Source organism: Azolla caroliniana, unplaced genomic scaffold (genome assembly GCF_043228905.1).
Source record: "Azolla caroliniana isolate FFs.n. ecotype wild unplaced genomic scaffold, voAzoCaro1.0.p SCAF_13, whole genome shotgun sequence".
Taxonomy (NCBI): Eukaryota; Viridiplantae; Streptophyta; class Polypodiopsida; order Salviniales; family Salviniaceae; genus Azolla; species Azolla caroliniana.
In genome coordinates, this window is record NW_028230448.1 from 15,691,632 (window position 1) to 15,711,113 (window position 19,482).

The 19,482-nt window shown below is 36.6% G+C and overlaps 3 protein-coding genes across 5 annotated transcripts; 2 read left to right on the plus strand and 1 right to left on the minus strand.

Annotated features, from left to right (window-relative positions):
* The first annotated feature begins 1,209 nt into the window (after nt 1–1,209).
* On the plus strand, nt 1,210–4,568 carry LOC147856331 (pentatricopeptide repeat-containing protein At3g09040, mitochondrial-like). The gene has a single exon (XM_087329564.1). The coding sequence runs from the start codon at nt 1,230–1,232 to the stop codon at nt 3,609–3,611; it is 2,382 nt and encodes a 793-aa protein (XP_087185690.1). The 5' UTR covers nt 1,210–1,229; the 3' UTR covers nt 3,612–4,568.
* Nucleotides 4,569–8,094: 3,526 nt separating this feature from the next.
* LOC147856332 (alcohol dehydrogenase 3-like) lies at nt 8,095–11,826 on the minus strand. The gene is made up of 10 exons (XM_087329475.1): nt 11,564–11,826; nt 11,288–11,424; nt 10,815–10,861; nt 10,359–10,684; nt 9,956–10,038; nt 9,765–9,840; nt 8,878–8,939; nt 8,700–8,795; nt 8,440–8,601; nt 8,095–8,280 (listed from the first exon to the last, which is right to left on the minus strand). The coding sequence occupies exons 1-10, from the start codon at nt 11,640–11,642 to the stop codon at nt 8,170–8,172; spliced, it is 1,179 nt and encodes a 392-aa protein (XP_087185601.1). The 5' UTR covers nt 11,643–11,826; the 3' UTR covers nt 8,095–8,169.
* Nucleotides 11,827–15,924: 4,098 nt separating this feature from the next.
* Nucleotides 15,925–18,696, plus strand: LOC147856333 (uncharacterized). Of its 3 annotated transcripts, XM_087329620.1 has the most exons (4): nt 15,925–16,075; nt 16,213–16,247; nt 16,359–17,796; nt 17,924–18,696. In XM_087329620.1, exons 3-4 carry the CDS (start codon nt 16,381–16,383, stop codon nt 17,987–17,989), a joined length of 1,482 nt encoding a protein of 493 aa, XP_087185746.1. In that variant the 5' UTR covers nt 15,925–16,075; nt 16,213–16,247; nt 16,359–16,380; the 3' UTR covers nt 17,990–18,696. The 3 variants fall into 3 exon arrangements, with proteins under 3 accessions (XP_087185746.1, XP_087185744.1, XP_087185745.1); XM_087329618.1 differs by having other exon boundaries at nt 16,359–18,696; XM_087329619.1 differs by lacking the exon at nt 16,213–16,247 and having other exon boundaries at nt 15,925–16,110; nt 16,359–18,696.
* Nucleotides 18,697–19,482: the final 786 nt, after the last annotated feature.

The following is a 19,482-nucleotide window of genomic DNA, read 5'->3' on the forward strand; positions in this document are numbered from 1 at the left end:
TCTCTCCTCATCTATTTTGTAGTGGAATCTATAGATATTTTTATTTGCACTGAATTGACATCTATTCTCTACATATTACATTCACATCCTTTCTCACTTGTCCCTTAATAATCCTTATGCCACACAAATGAAGCTTTTGTTTCACTTGTTTTTTCTCATTCCTCATATTATACCTATATGCAATTTAAAATATATTTCGCTCTCATAGTTAGTGATATAAAACTTTCCCCACTAGCTACCTCAATTCTCTAGGAAATCAATGTCATGCAAAATACACAATTTGTTATTTCTAGCGGTACTTTTAAATTTGGAAGTGTAATTAAATTAGTCTCTTTAAGTGTAATAAAATATTGGTGATCTATATTGGAAATATTTGTTCGACTCCTTGTCTAATCTCCATGCCTTCTCGTGGTCTTTCTTTGTTCATTAAGTAATGAGAATAACTCCTAATGACCTTGGAGACTTGGAGTTATTCTTTACTACCCCAAATTAGCCCTACCATTTATGTTACACCCCAAACAAAACCAATCAATCCCTCAAAAGAGCAACTATTAGCACAATTTTATGGTCCATCAATGCCCTTATTTTTTTTCCGTCTCTTTCAAGTGTTCAATGATGGCATAAAGAAATGGCATTGTGAAGGAGAATAAAGAAAACATGAGCACTATTTTTAAGGTTTACACTATAACAAACCCCTCTTGCGTGATATTGGCATGACATTATGTATATGCATGCCTATGGTACACTTAAAAAACAAAAAAGAAAGAAAGAAGCACAGCTTTCCTCAAAACTACGCTAGCAAAAGAGAGAGGTCTCTCTCTCTCTCTCCCCCCCCCCCCCCCCCACCCCACCAAATGCTGTGACTCAAAGATCATTTGCCCTAAAAGAAACTACATAACATTGAAAGGTTTCAGGAAATCCTATGTTTGGTGGACTATTGAGACCCGAAAGTTTCTGAAATCCTCGGAAAAAATCTCGACATGCACAAGAAGCCGAGTGTGTGTGTGGCCAGTGGCCGGTGGCCAAGAGACATTTGTCCACCCCAAGAGACATTTGGCCCCTTCCCAAGAGACATGCGTAGAACCATAGGCATAGAAATAGAAATAGAAAGATTATGAAGAGACTATTTTGATGATACATACATATAGCTAGAGACTATTTTGCTCATACATATGTATATAGTTAGTTAGTTCTGCCTCCCCTCCTTCGGTCCCTCCTCTTCTCTGTGAATGCGAGGAGCTAGGCTCTGCAGGAACACTCGCTCTGATCTGCACGACGCCATCGTCAAAGCATCGAACAGCTACCTTCTGGGAGCTCCCATCACCAGAGACACTATCTATGGCCTCTTACGACTATGCTCGCACAAGAAAGACCTGGTGGCCACCAGACAAATACAGAGTCTCATGTTCCTCTTGGGACTTGAATCTGTCTCTTCCCTCTCCGATCACCTTATCCGCATTTTCACCTCCTGTGGTAGCTTCCTTGAAGCTTTACGGTCGTTTTCGATGATCTCGAAACCTAGTGTTTATTCATGGAGTGCCATCATCTCTTCTCATGCTGACTTTGGAAGAGGAAATGAAGCTTTCCAGCTCTTTATTGATATGCAAAACTCTGGAATTTCTCCAGATAAGGTCGTCTTTCTGTGCATTTTGAGAGTTTGTGGTCATGTCAGAGCTCTAGAATGTGGTAAAATTATACATCATCAGGTTGTTGAATCTGGGGTCGAATCCGATGTGGCCATTTCGAGTGCCCTGATTGTGGCATATACAAATTGTGACCATATCGAGGATGCTGGAAAAGTGTTTGATAATGTTCGGATTGCTGATGAAGTGATATATGGTGCTATGATTACTGGATACACTAAAAACGACCAAGGCTTTGCGGCTTTAGGTTTATTTGAGAGGATGTTGAAGAAAGGAATTGTTATAAACGAAGTCATATATAGCTGCATTTTTAAAGCGTGTATTTGCACTGGGGAAATTGAGTGGGGAATGATTATTCATCATCAAGTACTGGAAAATGCAGTGGATACTGACGTCTTTGTTGGGAGCTCTCTTATTGATATGTACTCAAAAGGTGGCCATTTAATGGAGGCTAGAAAAGTATTTGATCTTCTTCCAACTCGAAACATAGTTTCATGGGGGGCGATGATTGGTGGATATGCTCAATGTGGAGAGGGGTTTTCGGCACTTTTGCTCTCTGAAAAAATGCAACATGATGGTCTAAAGCCAGATAAATGGTTACTTTCGCATGCATTGAAAGCATGTGAAAGTATAGGACTGTTAAAGTATTGTAGAGTTTTACATGACCTAATTATCAAGACTAGTGTGGATTCAGACATTCTTATTGGTAATACCCTCGTTGAAGTTTATGGCATCCAGGGTAGTTTGATGGAAGGATATAATAGCTTTAAAAAACTTATCACGAAAAATACCGATTCATGGAATGCGTTAATTGAAGGATATGCTGTGAATGGACATTCCCTTCGTGTTATTGAACTTTTTGAAGAAATGCAAAGACAGGGATTTGTATCCAACCATATCACATACTTGCATCTTCTAAAAGCATGTAGCAACACTTGGGAGAAAGACAAGGCAAGGGAGTTACATAGTCAGATAATGAGAATTGGGCTGGAATCAGATGGCAGTATTGGCAGTAGCTTAATCGACATGTATGCCAAAAGACATTTTCTAGAAGAAGCCCAGAAAGTGTTTGATGGAATACACGATAAGGATGTGGTGTCTTGGGGTGCATTGTTGTCAGCATATAGTGAACATGGGCATTGCTCCTATGTTTGTGAGCTTTATGATGAAATGAAACTTAAAGGTATTAAACCGGACAAGGCCGTCTTCCTATGTATTCTGAAAGCGTGTGGCATTACAGGCTCATTGAAGCAAGGGCACCAAGTACACTATGAGGTGATAAGATGTAATCTGGAATTAGGTCTAACTGTCGGAAACACAATCATTGATATGTATGCCAAATGTGGAAGCTTGGATGAAGCCAGAAAAATATTCTATAGCTTACCTAATCAGGATGAGGTGTCATGGGCAGCCCTTATTGGGGGATATGGAAGACATGGCTATTGTGGTGAAGTTGGGCGATTCATCGGTGCCATGAAAGAAAATGGATTAACACCAAAGAGATCAATATTTACTAGCCTTCTTGCTGCTTGCAGTCATACAGGAGAGTTGGAAGATGGTCTAGTATACTTCAATACCATGGTGGAGGTTGGTATTGAGCCAGCTATGGAACATTACAGTTGCATGGCTGACCTTCTTGGTCGGAAAGGATGCTTGAATGAGGCCAAGGATGTTCTCCAAAGCATGCCTGTTCCTCCAGACATTGTTGTGTGGATGTCCATGCTTACAGGATGCAGAACATATGGAGAAGTAGACAGTGGTGGGGAATGCTTTGATTATATCAGCCAAATGGATGTGAATGATTCTTTGGAACATGTTCTCACGTGGAATATCGATGGTAAGGACTGGATGTGGAGAGGATGCCATGAAATTGCGTCATCTTCATTTAAGCAGCACCGAGGTCTATTAACAATCGGTAACAAAGCACATGACATTGTCACAGGATGCGATACGTCTTCCATAACTTAGGAAGAATAATCTCATCTTTGAAAGGGACGGACATGAACCAAAATTATTAGTGGACATAGCAGAGATGAGCATTCATAAAACATTGCACCAAGAGCAGCAATCGCTTAAGGAACCCACTAATTTTATTCATCGGGTAAATATAGACCAGTGGAACTGTTATAAGGCTGGAAGTTCTTTACAATGTTCCTATGATCATCATTCTTGTTTATAGTTTGGAAGGTATATCAAATCTTCTGAACTCTTTTTATCTGCAGGCCTGCTACTTTGAAAAATGCGAAGAACTCCATTTTGGAATATGTGCCATCGATGCAAAGGAGATAAATAACGATCATAAAAGGCACCAAGAATGTTTCTAAAAATAGATCATGGCTGTTTTCACCCAAACGGTTAATGATATAAGTGATTCAACACAAATGAGTTTCAAATCTATTTGGTGAAAGTTGGAATGCTCAATGGTATTGGGCTATTCAAGATGATTTCTTTGTGCAATTATCTGCACCTACATGTATGCAATCTTCAAAACGCTCTTGCTAAGGTTTTCTAGAAAAGGCGGTGACATCATGGATAGAGGGTTTCAATGAAAAAGGATAGTCCTCTGTCTAAATTTTTTGTGAGTTTTGACTTCGTTTGGCCTTTTGTTGGAGGTACTAACCATGTTGGTACAACCCTTATTTGAACGATCTATAGAGGTTGCAGCAGCTGAATGACAATGGCCTCTTGTTTTCCACCCCAAAACTGTGAATCAAGCCATTAGTCATGAAATGCTTTATCAAACAATGCATCACCTCCAAATCTACGGGATTGACCATTTGTGATGCTAATTTTCTAATAACATATTTAATATTGCAGGAAGTTTGATGGGGAAATTTTGATTTAACCTCCCTCGATCATGCTGGAAGCCTGCGATATGAACTAATAACATTCTTTGTGTGAGGTTTCCAACTCCTTATGGGTTTTTTCCCACCAATAATACAATGTATTTTTAAAAACAATGTGCATATTTCTATGTTATTGTGTTGAGAGATGATGAAAAATGATATTTTAGTGTGAAATTGAGGGAGAGATTAGGATAATAAAAGAGTGGGAGATTTCATAATCATACTCAAAAGTCAAATATGATGTATGAGACAAAAAGTGAAACAATTTCACATGGTGTGTATGGAGTTGGGCAACTTCAAGAATTTCACTAATCAATGTTTGTTGTCATTGTTAGGAAAATGTGTGTAGGGATAGAATGAACCTGACAATGTGGAAAGAATATTTATGTGATTGAAGGTGGGACATTATAGTAGTGTGTGATACATAGACCCACTCGAGTCACAATGCTCTCATCATATAGAAGCAATGGTGTGGATGGTGAACAAAGGGATGATTGTTAGCATGTATGGACGAGTGAGTTAGTCCATTCAAAGAACAAGATGATTTTATAGTTTTCAGTGTGACATTTTGCATCTATATGAAACCTAGAATTCTGGCTTTGGTGTGTATTTTTTATCTTTTGACTTGGTTCTCATGTGATTGTAGGAAGTCAATGTGAGGGGATATTTTAACATTAACCAAATGTATAATAGCCATTTCCATTACTGTAACCTCACTACCAAAAGATCTAATCTTATGATATTGGTGCATGTATGGCATTTATATTTTGAGTGAAGAAACTTTTTAAGACAATGCTTTTGGACATTTTCAAGCTCTTTTCCCATGGACTTACCAAAACAACTACCCCATATTTTATCCCCATAAGTAAAATATTGGTGTCAACAAGGTCCCCATTACATTCTTAAGAACCCAACATTTGGTTTCTCCTCCATTTCCTATGGTCTCAAATGCATCATAAGACCACTTTCACACTTCCAAGTGGCTAATAGCAATTTCATTTCATCTAAGATTGGAGAGAGAGATTGTGTGTGATGACATGAAAAGGTGAAAAAAAAATATAGTTGGTGTCTTGTGACAAGCTAGGTATATAATTATGACACGAAAAAATCCCAAGCAAGAAGTTAAATTTTAGGTGTTTTCTTTTATTCTTAGTGAAGTAGTTATGAATGCTAATTTTCTCTTGGTTATTGTAGGCTAAGAATTCCACTCTCTTACCACTAGAACCTCTTCTACGAAGACAAGTTTGATTTAAAATTGTTAAACGAATGACATGAATATTAGTAGGAAATGGTTGATAGCCATCTAGAAATTTGACTTTAAGGAACAAATAAGAAAATTTTCCATTGGGGTCAAAAAGTTTGCCCAATCAAGCATCTTGATTGGTCATCCTCTATTCATAGTTTATAATATTACTTTTGATCATTGTATAATCATCTCCCATGTTACTAACATATTCTTCTTTGTTTGTTTTCTCTCTCTCTCTCTCTCATGCACACACACATAATCTAATTACTAATATTTGTGTATACATACATGGGCCTCTATGGAACTACCCTTACTTATTACATAATTGCCTACTTACTTGATCCTTTTTTACTTACAATGTTGCAATCGTTGCGTATTCAAAAAGTAAGCAAAGAGTAATAATTCATGTGGAATCCACAACGAGTATCTTGAACCTAGCACATTTTGATGATTACAAACCGATGCCCATTTGCTCAATAAGATATGCCCTTTACTTTGTGCCAGGCTTCATTAATGATGCCACAAAGAAAGTACCGGGTAATGGAGAATAGAGTGAAGCTAAAACCTTCTATCTATTCGACCAAAGTTTATCAGATAGTGGAACTCATCACTAATGTTCCACTATCTCATAAACTCGGAGGTTGTGGAAACAATGTCAACTATTATCTTGTGGAAAATCCTCTAGTCTAAAAATAGCACATGTATGTTATTTTTGGACAACAAAAAGCATTACATTATGAACACAAGCTACAAACATATTAACACATTGCTCGTATGCACAAGTATCCATGCGAAGTTCAATCTAAATTCAAGAATGCATTTTTCTTGGATGTAGATTGTTATATCACCGATTCACCTATGAGAGCCAAGATGTATCTACGACGAGAAGTACAAATGGTCTCTTTTTTAGATCCAAGGATCAAAACCATCTCCTTTATGTTGGAACACATAAGAATGTAGTGAATGCGATAGCATTGATTGGTGTAGATCAAAGGCAAATTGTGAGTAATGACCTTACGTGATCTAAATAGGGTCAATACTAGTCCTCATGATGTAAGGGGACACCAACATACCATAGGATTTATCAAAAATTTATTGATTCCCAATTATTATGGTTGATACAAAGAAATACCATAGAAACTATCTTTTTTAGCATCGACGTGTGTCAACCTTACAAAATGTAGCATATATGTAGACCTTAAAGAGGTTCAATTCAAAAAATGATTTAAATACGAAGTAAAACTTCAAATATTTGATGTTCCCAACCCACTTGCCTAACAATACATCATTATTCCCTAATACCATGGTATACACTCTATATCGTCATGCACACCTGTTGTAGACTTCAAATAGAGCATTTGTTACCCAAATTCTCCACCGTAATTGTAAGCTCCCTTAAAATATTATGTACACTATGTTCTATATTTTAAATAGAGCATGTGTATTATGTAAGCCTCAATTTAAAAAAGAAGTATTTTATTGTTATACATACTACTAATCCCTTACCATGCATATTTGTCACTCTCGCAAACAAAATGTGAATCAGCAAGTATGCAATATTCTCAAAATTGGTTTCTAAGAGTGTTATTATGCTCGTAATTTAGGTCACAAACAAAAATCATTCACTGATTTCCACAAAAATTATTTCCTTACAGAAATATCTAAGAGGGGTATTCTAACCCACAAGGAGAAAAAATGAGGTAGCCCCTTTTGGACATAATGCCCGCTTCTCATGTCATGAATATTATATTGCCACACTAGTAATCACTTACCATGGGTATTGTCACTCTCACAAAGAAAATGTGAATGAGCAAGTATGCAATATTCTCAACATTGGTTTCTAAGAGCATAAAGAATTTATTATGCTTTTAATTTGGGTCACATAAAATAGAGGTTGTGCGTTTTCCCAAAATCTTCTAAATTGTAAGCCCCCCTAAGAATTCAAGTATTATACTGCTATACCCTGTTATAGCAAGTACATTGGTTTCTAAGGTTATAAGAGTGTTTTAACATTGGTTTCTAATAACATTGGTTTGTATATTCTTTTAATTTAGGTCTAGGGTAAATCACATGGATATTGTAGAAAACACTTAAGAAAAACGCAAGTATCAATATGAGGTCCTATCAATATGAAGTCCTATAAGCTCATAAGAGTTTCAAAAACGAATCACGCTTCAAAAAAATAAAAAAACTAGCAGTGACAAACGATAGAGTAAAGCATGAGGATAAATAAATCACTGCCTTCAAGATTCTATCAAATATGTGAAGGAAGCCAATCAAACTCTTATTAAGAACACAAAGAAACTCTTCCAACCAAAATTTGCAAAATCTTTATTTAAATTCAACAAAGTACCATAATGATTATGACAACATTATTTACCACACTGTAATGATGGCATCTATCATGATCATTATTACGACAATGTTATGTTCTCTACATTTTCATGACACACCGCAAACTTTTGCCTTCAAGCATGAGACTGAAAGCCTCATTGATCTTATCAAAAGGAAGCTCTTGGGTAATGAACTTATCCAATTGTATTTCCTGGTCAAAAGTAAATAATATTGATTAAAATGTGTCATAAGAAAAAGAGGTCCAAATGATGTATACCCTATATAAAGCTCACATTATGTGTGTGAGAATATGCGCACATAATTGTAGGTGTATGGAACCTCAATAAAAGACAGTGAGAAAGAAATTCACCTTATTCATGCACATGTCCACGATTTGGGGGAGCTCTGATTTTGGTTTAACCCCACCAAAAAAGACACCGGTCAAGGTTCTTCCATACAGAAAGAGATTGGGATGAAGATGAACTTGTGCGCTCTCTCCTTCCACGCCAACTACTACAGCCACTCCCCATCCCTAGCCAAAATTCAAGAGCATGCATATTGATACTATTAGAAGACTTTTATATTAACTATTGGAAACAAATTCACTATTCACATTTGGAGATAACTCACATCATGGCAACTCAACAATGCACTCTCCACCACCTTTGCACTTCCCACACACTCAAAACTATAATCCACACCACCGTCTGTCATGTCTTGGATGACCTGCCATGAGAAACCAGATTTTTTTACCAAATTTACCAAGGGCATGCATGTTTAGAATAACCAAAAAAGAACATCAAGTTACCTCATGTGTTTCCTTTGCGTAATCTTTTGGGTTGATAAAGTCGGTGACCCCAAAAATTTTGGCTGAGGGCATGGGAGTGATTTAACCTCGTCAGAAGAATCATTTATAAAAAAGAAAATATCGAATTTCTAGAAATATTGTATCAAAATCCTAGGGACACAAATCCTACGAGTGTAGACCACAACGGGTTGGGACTAGTGCTTGCGGACTCTTGGTTTTGTTGGTACTGTGCTCATGGCAACCCAACATGGTAAAACTTTTTACTCATCCTATTTTCCCTTTGTCAAAGATGAACATGACCTCTTATCTTATCTCTTCCTTTTTAACCATCAAAATAAAATAGCATGACACCAAGACCTCTCTATCTATCTCCTTCCTCTCATATTCTTCCATATAATCATCATCAAACCACACAATGACACACTTACACCTCTTCCTCTTTACCGACACCTGGCCCTATCTATCTTATACCTATCACTTCCTATCTCTTCCCCTCATATTCTATATTAATGGCCAAGACCATTATCAAACCACATCATGACACCTTCCTCTCTTCTTACTCTTACATCTTTCCTAAATCATCTCCGTGAACACTATCATAAACACCGACATTGACACCATCCGCAGACCATTAAATTAGTGACCGCCATGGTCAAGACCATTATCAAACCACATCATGACACCTTCCTCTCTTCTTACTCTTACATCTTTCCTAAGTCACCTCCGTGAACACCATCATAAACACCGACATTGACACCATCGATCTCCCCAGCCCCTTCCCTAACAAATTAGTCACCGCCATCGTAATTAAGTTTTTATGAGACTTGGATGAAATATTACACTTTACTTTTAACTCATAAGCATTACAAGTTAAAAAACTATTTTACCTTTCTCAAACCTTTCGGGGTTTGTATCGATGCCTATAATCCGAGAAGCACCAGATACCCTAGCTCCCTCGGCCACCTGGTCCATAAACCATGTATTAGTCTCCAAACCTTCCCGCCTACTATTAATCATCCACACAAAATTAGAGCTATGTGCACTGAAACAATACAAAATTATCCGATTATATACTTACAGCCAAACCTATAGTCCCAAGCCCGAACACAGCTACCACTGACCCTTTCTCCACTTTAGCATACTTCCAAGACGATCCGAACCCTAGAAGCCAAAAGATAAAACAGTTAATTACATCCAACTAACAATTAGACATGGAGGGGAGGACTCAAATTGATATATTTACACAAGAAAGACTGCATCTATGACACTGAAGATTAATCATACCATGACACTGAAGATTAATTATATCATGACACTGAAGATTAATTATACCATGGCAGATCAGAGGCTTTATTAGGCTTCTTTTTTGTATGGAATTTACATCTATGACACTGAAGATTAATCATACCATGACAATGAAGATTAATTATACCATGGCAGATCAGAGGCTTTATTAGGCTTCTTTTTTGTATGGAATTTACCTGTCGTGACACCGCAACTAAGCACGCATATCTGATCGAGGGGAGCATTGGGCCCCACTTTGACCACATTCTCATGCTCCAGCACGGTATACTCACTGAAAGTCGACCCAAGAAAGAAATTGATGGCTTTCCCTTCCAAAGTCGAGAAGCGGGACTTGTTATCGAGAAGCATCGTGCCTCTCGCGCAGTCGATCCGATTGTTGGCACACAAATTGCTCTTGGAAGACTTGCAATGGCGGCAGTGCCCACACTCGCCCGTGAAGACGGGCAGCACATGGTCCCCTTCCTTTAGCTCTGTTACACCTTCTCCCACGCTTTCCACGATTCTACAAAGAGACAATCACAAATCGTGCACACCAAAATTTTCGCAATAAATGACTCCGATAAATGTTCGCATAGTAGCAATAATCTGGCCCAATTATAGCAATAATAACAGTAATCATAATTTTCGCATACCCCGCAGCTTCATGCCCGAATATCCGTGGGAAAAGGTTCAACTTCGGCTGTGGATACAAGATGACACAAATTCACAACAACAAATTTGATTTTTAAGTTACACACCTGTTTCAGATAGTTTACCTTTGAAATAATTAGATGACAGTAATTTTTAAGTGCATTTTTTCTATGCATTCCCCCCAAAATCTTCTACAATTATAGATAAACAGTATTTTTAAGTGAATCATTTTTTCTATGCATTCCCCCCCAAAAATCGTCCACAATTTTTATGTGATTATACATGATTAACCACACATAGAGCTCTGCCAATGCATGATTTATGAATTTAAGTGCGCTTTTTCTATGCCTTTTCCCCCAAAAAATTCGTCTTCCGATTTTTATATGATACAGAGAACTCTGCAGGTGAAAGATTTATGAGTTTTAGGGGGGAAAAAGAAGTACTTGATTATTGTATAATGATTCTAAATCCGAACCTTGTCCATCCAGAAAGTGACATCTGTGTGGCAGAGCGAAGTGTAGAGAATGCGAATCCGGACCTCGCCCTTCTTAGGTGGGGCCACGCGAATGCTCTGCAACACTAGCGGCTCTTTGGGAGCCCAACACACAGCCGCTAACACACAGAAAACACAAAACAATCGAGAAATAAACAAATGAATTTAAAAACATAATAATAAAGCATGTCAAATTGATGATTAAAGACATAGATATATATATATATATATATATATATATATGAAAATAATTAATACCTTTACAGTCAATAACTTGGCCAGCGGTCCGAGCCATTTGGATTACATCAGAAACGGAGGTTGTAACAGCTTGCTCCATGTTTAATAATTGATTTAATCAACCAATTAATTAAGGGTATTCTTCTTGTTTAATGAGCCCTTGGCCTCTAATAGATTTAATATATTCTTAATCGATCAAATATATTAATACAACTACAACCGATTCTATTAATTACTAAGTCTGGATACTTAAAAAGTCTATAATTATGTGGAGTGGATGCATGCGATTAGAGTGATTTTTTCTTTAATTTACAGCTCGCCTTTTTAAGTAGAGTTCCCAATAATTTATAGAAGGGGGGGGGGGGGGGGGGAGGGGGGCAGGGTTTCATGTGCTGATGCTACGTGGACGGAGGAGAAAAACCAAATTTATTTATTTATTTATTTATTTATCATTTTTACTTTAAATGTTTTCCTCCAGTAGTAAGTACATACATACATACATACATTTCTTTACATATTTTATTTATTCATATATTTATGCTATGCTATTTACTTATTTAGTTTACTCATTCTATTTTTTTTTATGTCATTATCTCATCGGTAGCCTCTCCCCCATTTGGAAGAAGATATTTTGTAAGCCACTTTTTTTTGAGCCCACGGTTTCAGACCTTTCATTGAATCCATTTGCTCTCTCTCTCTCTCTCAACTACCTTCCCAGTTTATACTCTTGTCCATTCACACCTGGCCCACCATCTAGTTGACAAATGGTAAACAAACTTTTTCCCATGGAGATCCTTATCTTGCTTCCTCTTCATCTCCTCGCCCCCACCTTCCTCACCGTGAGGAGGAGATTCGCAAAAATATAAAGACCCCGCCAATCCAATTGTATATTACGATATCTATCGTATACATAACATCGAATGTGCATTTGTACCGGATGTGTCATGGTGCATACAGTGCACACAAGGTGACACATGCATTCGGATCGAGCCAGGTCATCACAAGAAGAGAATGAAAAAGAGTGCCTACATCGTTTTTTCTTCACCTAGATCACTTAATGGCAAGTATATTTGCCCCGCAACCTCTTAGTGCTAGAAATCTACCGGTCATTTACACTTTACACTTGATATCATGAAAGCCTTGCAAATCTTCTCATATTTTGGGATTTGTCAAGCCGTAACCTCTACATGAATGTGTATGTTTAACGAGGAATTATAATAATGAATGGGATAAGTATTAAACCAACTTTTCAAGATATTGTTACTACTAGGTAGTTGTCTTCTAGGCTTTTGGATCCAAGTTAAATCAAGGGTCAATCCAATATTATTTTGTACCCATGGGCCATTGAGCAAATATAGGTTGTCGGGATTTGTAGATGAATAATGATATTTGAAAGGACATATTGGGAGTGTCCACCCAAAGCATTCGTGGTGTTGTTTCGAGGGACAGAGGTTGTGAAAACAAAAAAGACGCAAGCATAGTTATCATGTATTGTTTAATGTTAAAGTGTAAAGAAGAAGACCAGGGTAAAAAAGGAGAACATGAAGGCTTTTTCCATAGTTCTCAAACATAAACGAGATCAAATAAGACCATACATACTCTAAATCCACTAATGTAGAATGGAAAAGCTTATCCCAATGAATATTCCCCATTTGTGTTAGACCCCACTCTATTCCAATGTAGTGTTGCCTTTTGACGACCGTTTTGACCGTTTTTTGCCAAATTTAACCATATATGAAGGTTAATTTTAAAATGAAACCATCAATCTTGACGGGCATATATTTTATAAAAACGTAAAAATGAAGGTTTAAATTTTGTTAATACCGTCAAATTTTTGCTAAGTCCAAAACAATTGTACGTGTATTAGTAGTTACAAATTACAATTCATAGGCTATAGCATATAGTATAGGCTATCGCTACATACCAAGAATTATGTGATTTGGGTGTGCTACTAGAGGTGCCTAATATGCCTAAGTTGGGAAATATCTTCTAGAAATTCAAAGCTCAAACCTAATAAATTCCCCATCTACTCTTTGATGCTAGATGAAAGTATTGACAATGGATTAAAGTTGCACCTTGCTGTGTATATATTACATACTTACAATGTGGTGGTTGTGGGCCTAAGGAAATTGAATATATGGGTTTGTGGAAAATTCCCAATGGTAAAGACTATATATGAACATATATTAAACATATTAGGCGATCGATGCCTCAACATGAACAAGTTGATTAGATTAGCAACTGATGGTGCGTCATCAATAATTGGTAGTGAAATTGGAACAATAACATTAATAAAAAATGGTATCCCAAAATTGGTTGGCGTACATTGTATTGCTCCTAGTGAAGCATTGGTTATTTTAGATGTATCTAGAGATATTCGTGAGCTCATTCTTGTAGAAAAAATTGCAAATAAGGTATATGCATGGGCTAACAATAGTACCAAGCACATGAAATTTGAGAGCTCTTAGAGCAAATGCAATTGGATGCTCATAAACCCTTACAATTTCATAATATTTGTTGGTTGTCATGTGGTTAAGTCATGGAAAGACTAGTGAGTATAATGCTTGCAATACTTACTATTTGGAAGAAAGAGAACTTAAAAGAGTGGTATAATAAAGCTTGTATCTATAGTGTACAATTTTGCTTTTGTATGATGGCTGATGTGTTCCATTTGATGAATATTTTGAGCTTGAAACTTCAAAAAGAGAATTTGGATGTAACTTCAACTGGTGCAGAAATTGATATTACTGTTTCTAATTTGCGGAGGTCTTTCTTGAGAAATGACACATTTGCGGATGGAGCAATGTATTTATCCAAATTCTTAAGATGTTCTAAAGTTGGGTTTTTTGAAATAGAGGATAAAGATGGCATTACATATAGATATGAACTATACTTCAAACAAATTCCCATGGATAAAGCAAGTCACAATGATAAGAATCTCAATATTGAAAAATCTAAGGGAATGACGCCATTTATAGATGGATCACTTGAAAGTTGTATTAAACTATCTCAAAATTATGTGCAAAAGATTATTGATGGACTAAATGCAAGGTTCCCTGATTTAAGTTTAAGCCTCTTCAATGCAACAAAATTATTCAGCCCATGCCATTATGCAGAGGATGATGTGATTAGGGATAGTAAAACAAAGACATGGTTGGGATTTTTTATTTCTCACTTACAACCAAATGTTGATGTCAATGCATGGCTTCAAAATTTACATGATGCAAAGGCTTGTGAAATGGAACTCTATAGAGTTGTTGATACTTTACGTTTAAATTGTGAACGTTATACTATGTGTGAAGCTTGGCGTATGTTTTGCAAAATGAAGGATTGGCAAGATAGTTTCCCTCATTTGATGAAATTATGGCACGCTACTTTGTTTATTCCATCTAACATAGTTTCGTGTGAGAGAGGGTTCTCTAAGCAAAATCTCATCAAAGAGATGAAAAAAAATCGATTGAATATAGAACATTTAGATGATTTAATGTGAGTCTTATTGAATGGGCCACACATTGAAGAAATACAATGAGATCGTGTATATGAAATTTGGAAAGATGCAAAGGATAGAAGGGTTGTTTAGTACGAATATTCGATGTATTTACTTTTTGAAGGGCAATTTTTTTGACAAACCGTCATTTGACGAGCAATATTTTTGGAATACCGTTCTCATGACATGCAATGTTAGCCGTCAAAAGGCAACACTGTGAATCCAACGAATGCAAGTTTCTTCCAAATTCCAATATTGAATTTATTTTGTAGAGAATGGACAACATAATGTAGTGCCATCATACTTCCAGATACAAAACTTAAGAGCATTTGCACCTTAAAAATGTGTCAAGACTCTATAAATGCTTAAGAGCCTATATATTCTGTACAACACTAGAGTCTAATATTCCTTGCTTGTTGTGATAGTTAACAAGTTGTTACTATATGACAATTATACTTAACATGTATGGTTAACTAATAGTGCTCGACATAGAATTAAATCTAGATATTGATCAAAACGATGACGATTGTTTGAAAGACGTATGTGTCTTCTTTTCTCGACCAATAATTTCGAAGTTTATTTAGCTTCAATATTCTCCCGTTGGACAATATGTTAAAATGCTAGACAAATGGGTACATGCGCGAATAATTGTGAATGTGTATGTTGCAACGATAAACGTTGTTGGCATGAATAACCGATAAGAGTCTTTTGCCGTGCAATTGGATTTGATCAAACTACTGTAATAATCGATGCATCGTTGATCAATTGATTACAGTCGGGGGGATGAATTGGCGTAGTTCCATTAGTTCAATTCGATAGTATGGAAAACATAGTTTAGCTAGGGGGTAATATAACATGAACATTTTTATCATTTCTCTTAGTTTTCCTGATTTTGTGTGCATCTGTGTGTGTCCGGTTCGATCTCGTCCGAAGAGTTGTCCCCTCTGCGGCTACGCCTTCTTCGATTCTTCCTGCACACATTCCAGCGCGGAAATCATGTGCTGAAAACTCGTTGATTCTCCCACAGACGAGAAATTTGATGCTAGGTCTTCATCCCACAGTCTGTACAATTCTTGATCAGGTGGAGAGAGAGAGAGAGAGAGAGAGAGAGAGATCCTTCTGCCTTACTATTATTTTTTGTACAATTTGATCTTCATCCCAGAGACGAGAAATTTGATGCTAGATTTTCATCCCACAGTCTGTACAATTCTTGATCAGGTGGAGAGAGAGAGAGAGAGAGATTTCATCCATTTCACAAACCTTTTTCTGAGAGAGAGAGAGAGAGAGATTTTCTCTGTCTTACAAGCATTTCCTTTTTTCTTTTTCTAGGCTATACATATAGACTAGAGAGATGTCATCCCCGGATCTGAACTGCATCAGAAGGATTTCAACCAGCGATGGAGACAAGAAGAGAAGAAGAGACAGACACGATCACAAACGGAAGAAAGAGGAAAAGGACGATGTCTCAAGAAAGAAGCACAAAACAAGGCATATGAAAGGTAAGGATAATCACCATCACCATAAGTCATCGGCTAAGAAGAAAACGAAGAAACGTGTCAGTAAAAGAAAGCACGATACGAGTTCTGATAGTAGTAGTAACACTAGTTCTAGTTCTAGCTTCACGAGCACAGAGAGAAGTAGGCACCATGTCCGTAAAAGACATAATCATAGTCGAAGTCAAAGTGGTAAGAGACGTAACAGAGAGGGTGAGGAAAGGCATTTTAAATCAGATGTAAAAGATTGTTACGAAAGATCAGAGGATTGTGAACTTCCAAACTCCCATTTGGAGGGGCCGAAACTAGAGAAAATTGTATCAAACATTTGTCATGAGAAATCAGAATCCAGGTCAGAGTTAGTGTCTCATGCAAGGGATGATGAGAACGATGACCACAAAGACTTGATGCATGAAACAATGGATCAGGAAGAGAATTTGATCGGGAAGAAAGATTTGAGCTTGGAAGTGGAGTTGCGCCAGAAAGCCTTAGCTAATTTCATGAAACATCAAATCAAAATGGATGATCATAAAGGAAGAAGTGTCTCTTCGTCACATTTTAATAGTGCAAATTGCTCTATTGAAACAATAAATTCCATCGTAAATACTGACACTATTAACACGAATGAAAGGTCTTACATGGATGCTGATCATAATTCGGTTCCCTTGGCATCCAATAAAATGTTTGTTAAAACAGATAAAAATGTAGGAAATGAGAAGTGTCTGATTGCTAATGACACAGTTTTTCCTTTACTTGTAAACAATGTGGTCGATGGGCATATCGAAGAAGGGGAAATAATTAGGGACGTGACTGAAATATATACAGGAAATACTCATTCTACTAGTACTTCACTAGAAAAAGATCAATTATCTTATGAGAGAGTGGACGAATTGGACCACAAAGGTTGCAGAGAGGAACATAAATTAAAAATCTCTAGTAATTTACAGGAAGAGGGATTGGCCGTCAACATGGAAATGAAGCCCATGGGTTCTCTTTCAAGGAGTTTGATTGACAATGCTGATTTGCAGCATGAGCAAAATGATGTAGTAAAACATAATGAACTCAAAGGATCGCAAACTGCTGCTCATGGTCTTCAAGAGAAGATCATGGGAATGATCCCTTCACATGAAGGTGAGAATGCTACTATGCCAATTGAGAAAAACTCAAAACTTTCTCCGATGGATGGTTCTCAAGTGCTGACTGATGAACATGAGAGTAGCAACGGGTTTCAGCAGAAAACTATGACTGTTATGAAAGGAGGAGAAATGGTGCAGGTATGTCTTCCATGTCCTACTTATGCAAATCATTTACAAACTATAGTTTTTTCCTCTTGTAGATTTGAGGCATGAAATATAGAGTGTTTGTTCTATATGCCCCATTTGTTTTGCTTTTCTTTTCCAGGTAAGTTACAAAGTATATATCCCAAAAAGAGCTGCTGAACTTGCGAGGCGAAGAATACAACGCTGATCATCGTAATTATCTTAGCAATGAAAAAACTTTATAACAGATGAAACAATTTCTATTTGTATTTCACTTGTTCTGCATTTCACTACCAGGAGCTTTTTGCTGTGTATTATGCAGTTCGATTTTTGAGAGGTGCATTTGGTAAATATATTGAGCCTAAGCTATACAATTAGAGCCATGTCTTATCTGTCCATTGTAGAATATTATTGTGATTTTATCTGTCGCTCTTTATATCTTTTATTCTAGCAGATTAATTCTATAGGTCAGTCATGTTTGCACATTGCTAAATAGCAATGTGACCTCGGAAATCCTATGATGTATAGGCTCAATCAGATCTTTGATATATCTTATGTGAATATTGCACTAGATTTTTGAGAGGTGCATTTGGTAAATATATTGAGCCTAAGCTATACAATTAGAGCCATGTCTTATCTGTCCATTGTATAATATTATTGTGATTTTATCTGTCGCTCTTTATATCTTTTATTCTAGCAGATTAATTCTATAGGTCAGTCATGTTTACACATTGCTAAATAGCAATGTGACCTCTGGAATCCTATGATGTATAGGCTCAATCAGATCTTTGATATATCTTATGTGAATAGTGCACTAGCCTTTCTGTGTCTATTTTGATCCGCTAATTAATTTGCCCCCAAGTATGGATCATGTAAAAATAATTTGAAATTATGAAAATGGTTGCATGCTACGCATTAGTTTTATCTTTCCTTTTGCACTCTCTGGAACTGCAGAAGATTTTACAGTTAGTGCTCAAATACTACATTATATATCTGGATTCTGAAAGATTACATGATCTAAGTTTTTGGATGTTTTTTTCTACAGTTGTAGCACAAAAGTTGCGTAATTATAACGCTTTTTAGATAATCAGTTGCTAAGGATTAAAAATGTGTCCATCACATCTATTTTTTTTGTGAGCTTTACTTTGTTAGATGAATGATTATAGCTCAAAACAATTATATGAACATAGAGGGATTCTTTGGATTGGCATACAACTAAAGAAAAGCAAGATCTTGAAGACAAAAAAGACATGAATTTTTCTTTGACAAATCTCTAGATGAGCATCATGCATAGTTGTAGTCATACATCACAAACCATGTATATGCACAATTAAACTTTTGTTGGCATCAAATATATCCACATGGATAGAGTGTCACTTTTTAGTAGTCAACGTGAAGTCATTAAGAAGTGTTTGATTATTTAGAAATATATTCAAGGTGTATAATTGTAATTAGACAAAAATGGGAGATGTTCAACATTATATGGGAAAGAATCCCTCTACCTTGACATTTAGGTTTTTTCCTTCTTTCTTGACATATAGAAGCTAGGTCTCTAGCTTTATAGTTAGTTTGTTAAGACATAATAATGTTGTGGCTTGGGTTTGTTGAATATGGTAATATAGTGGATGTATTCACATTACCCCATTGGACAAACTAGGTTAGGCTATTCTTATAAATAGCATAAAGGGCAATTGCCTTAGT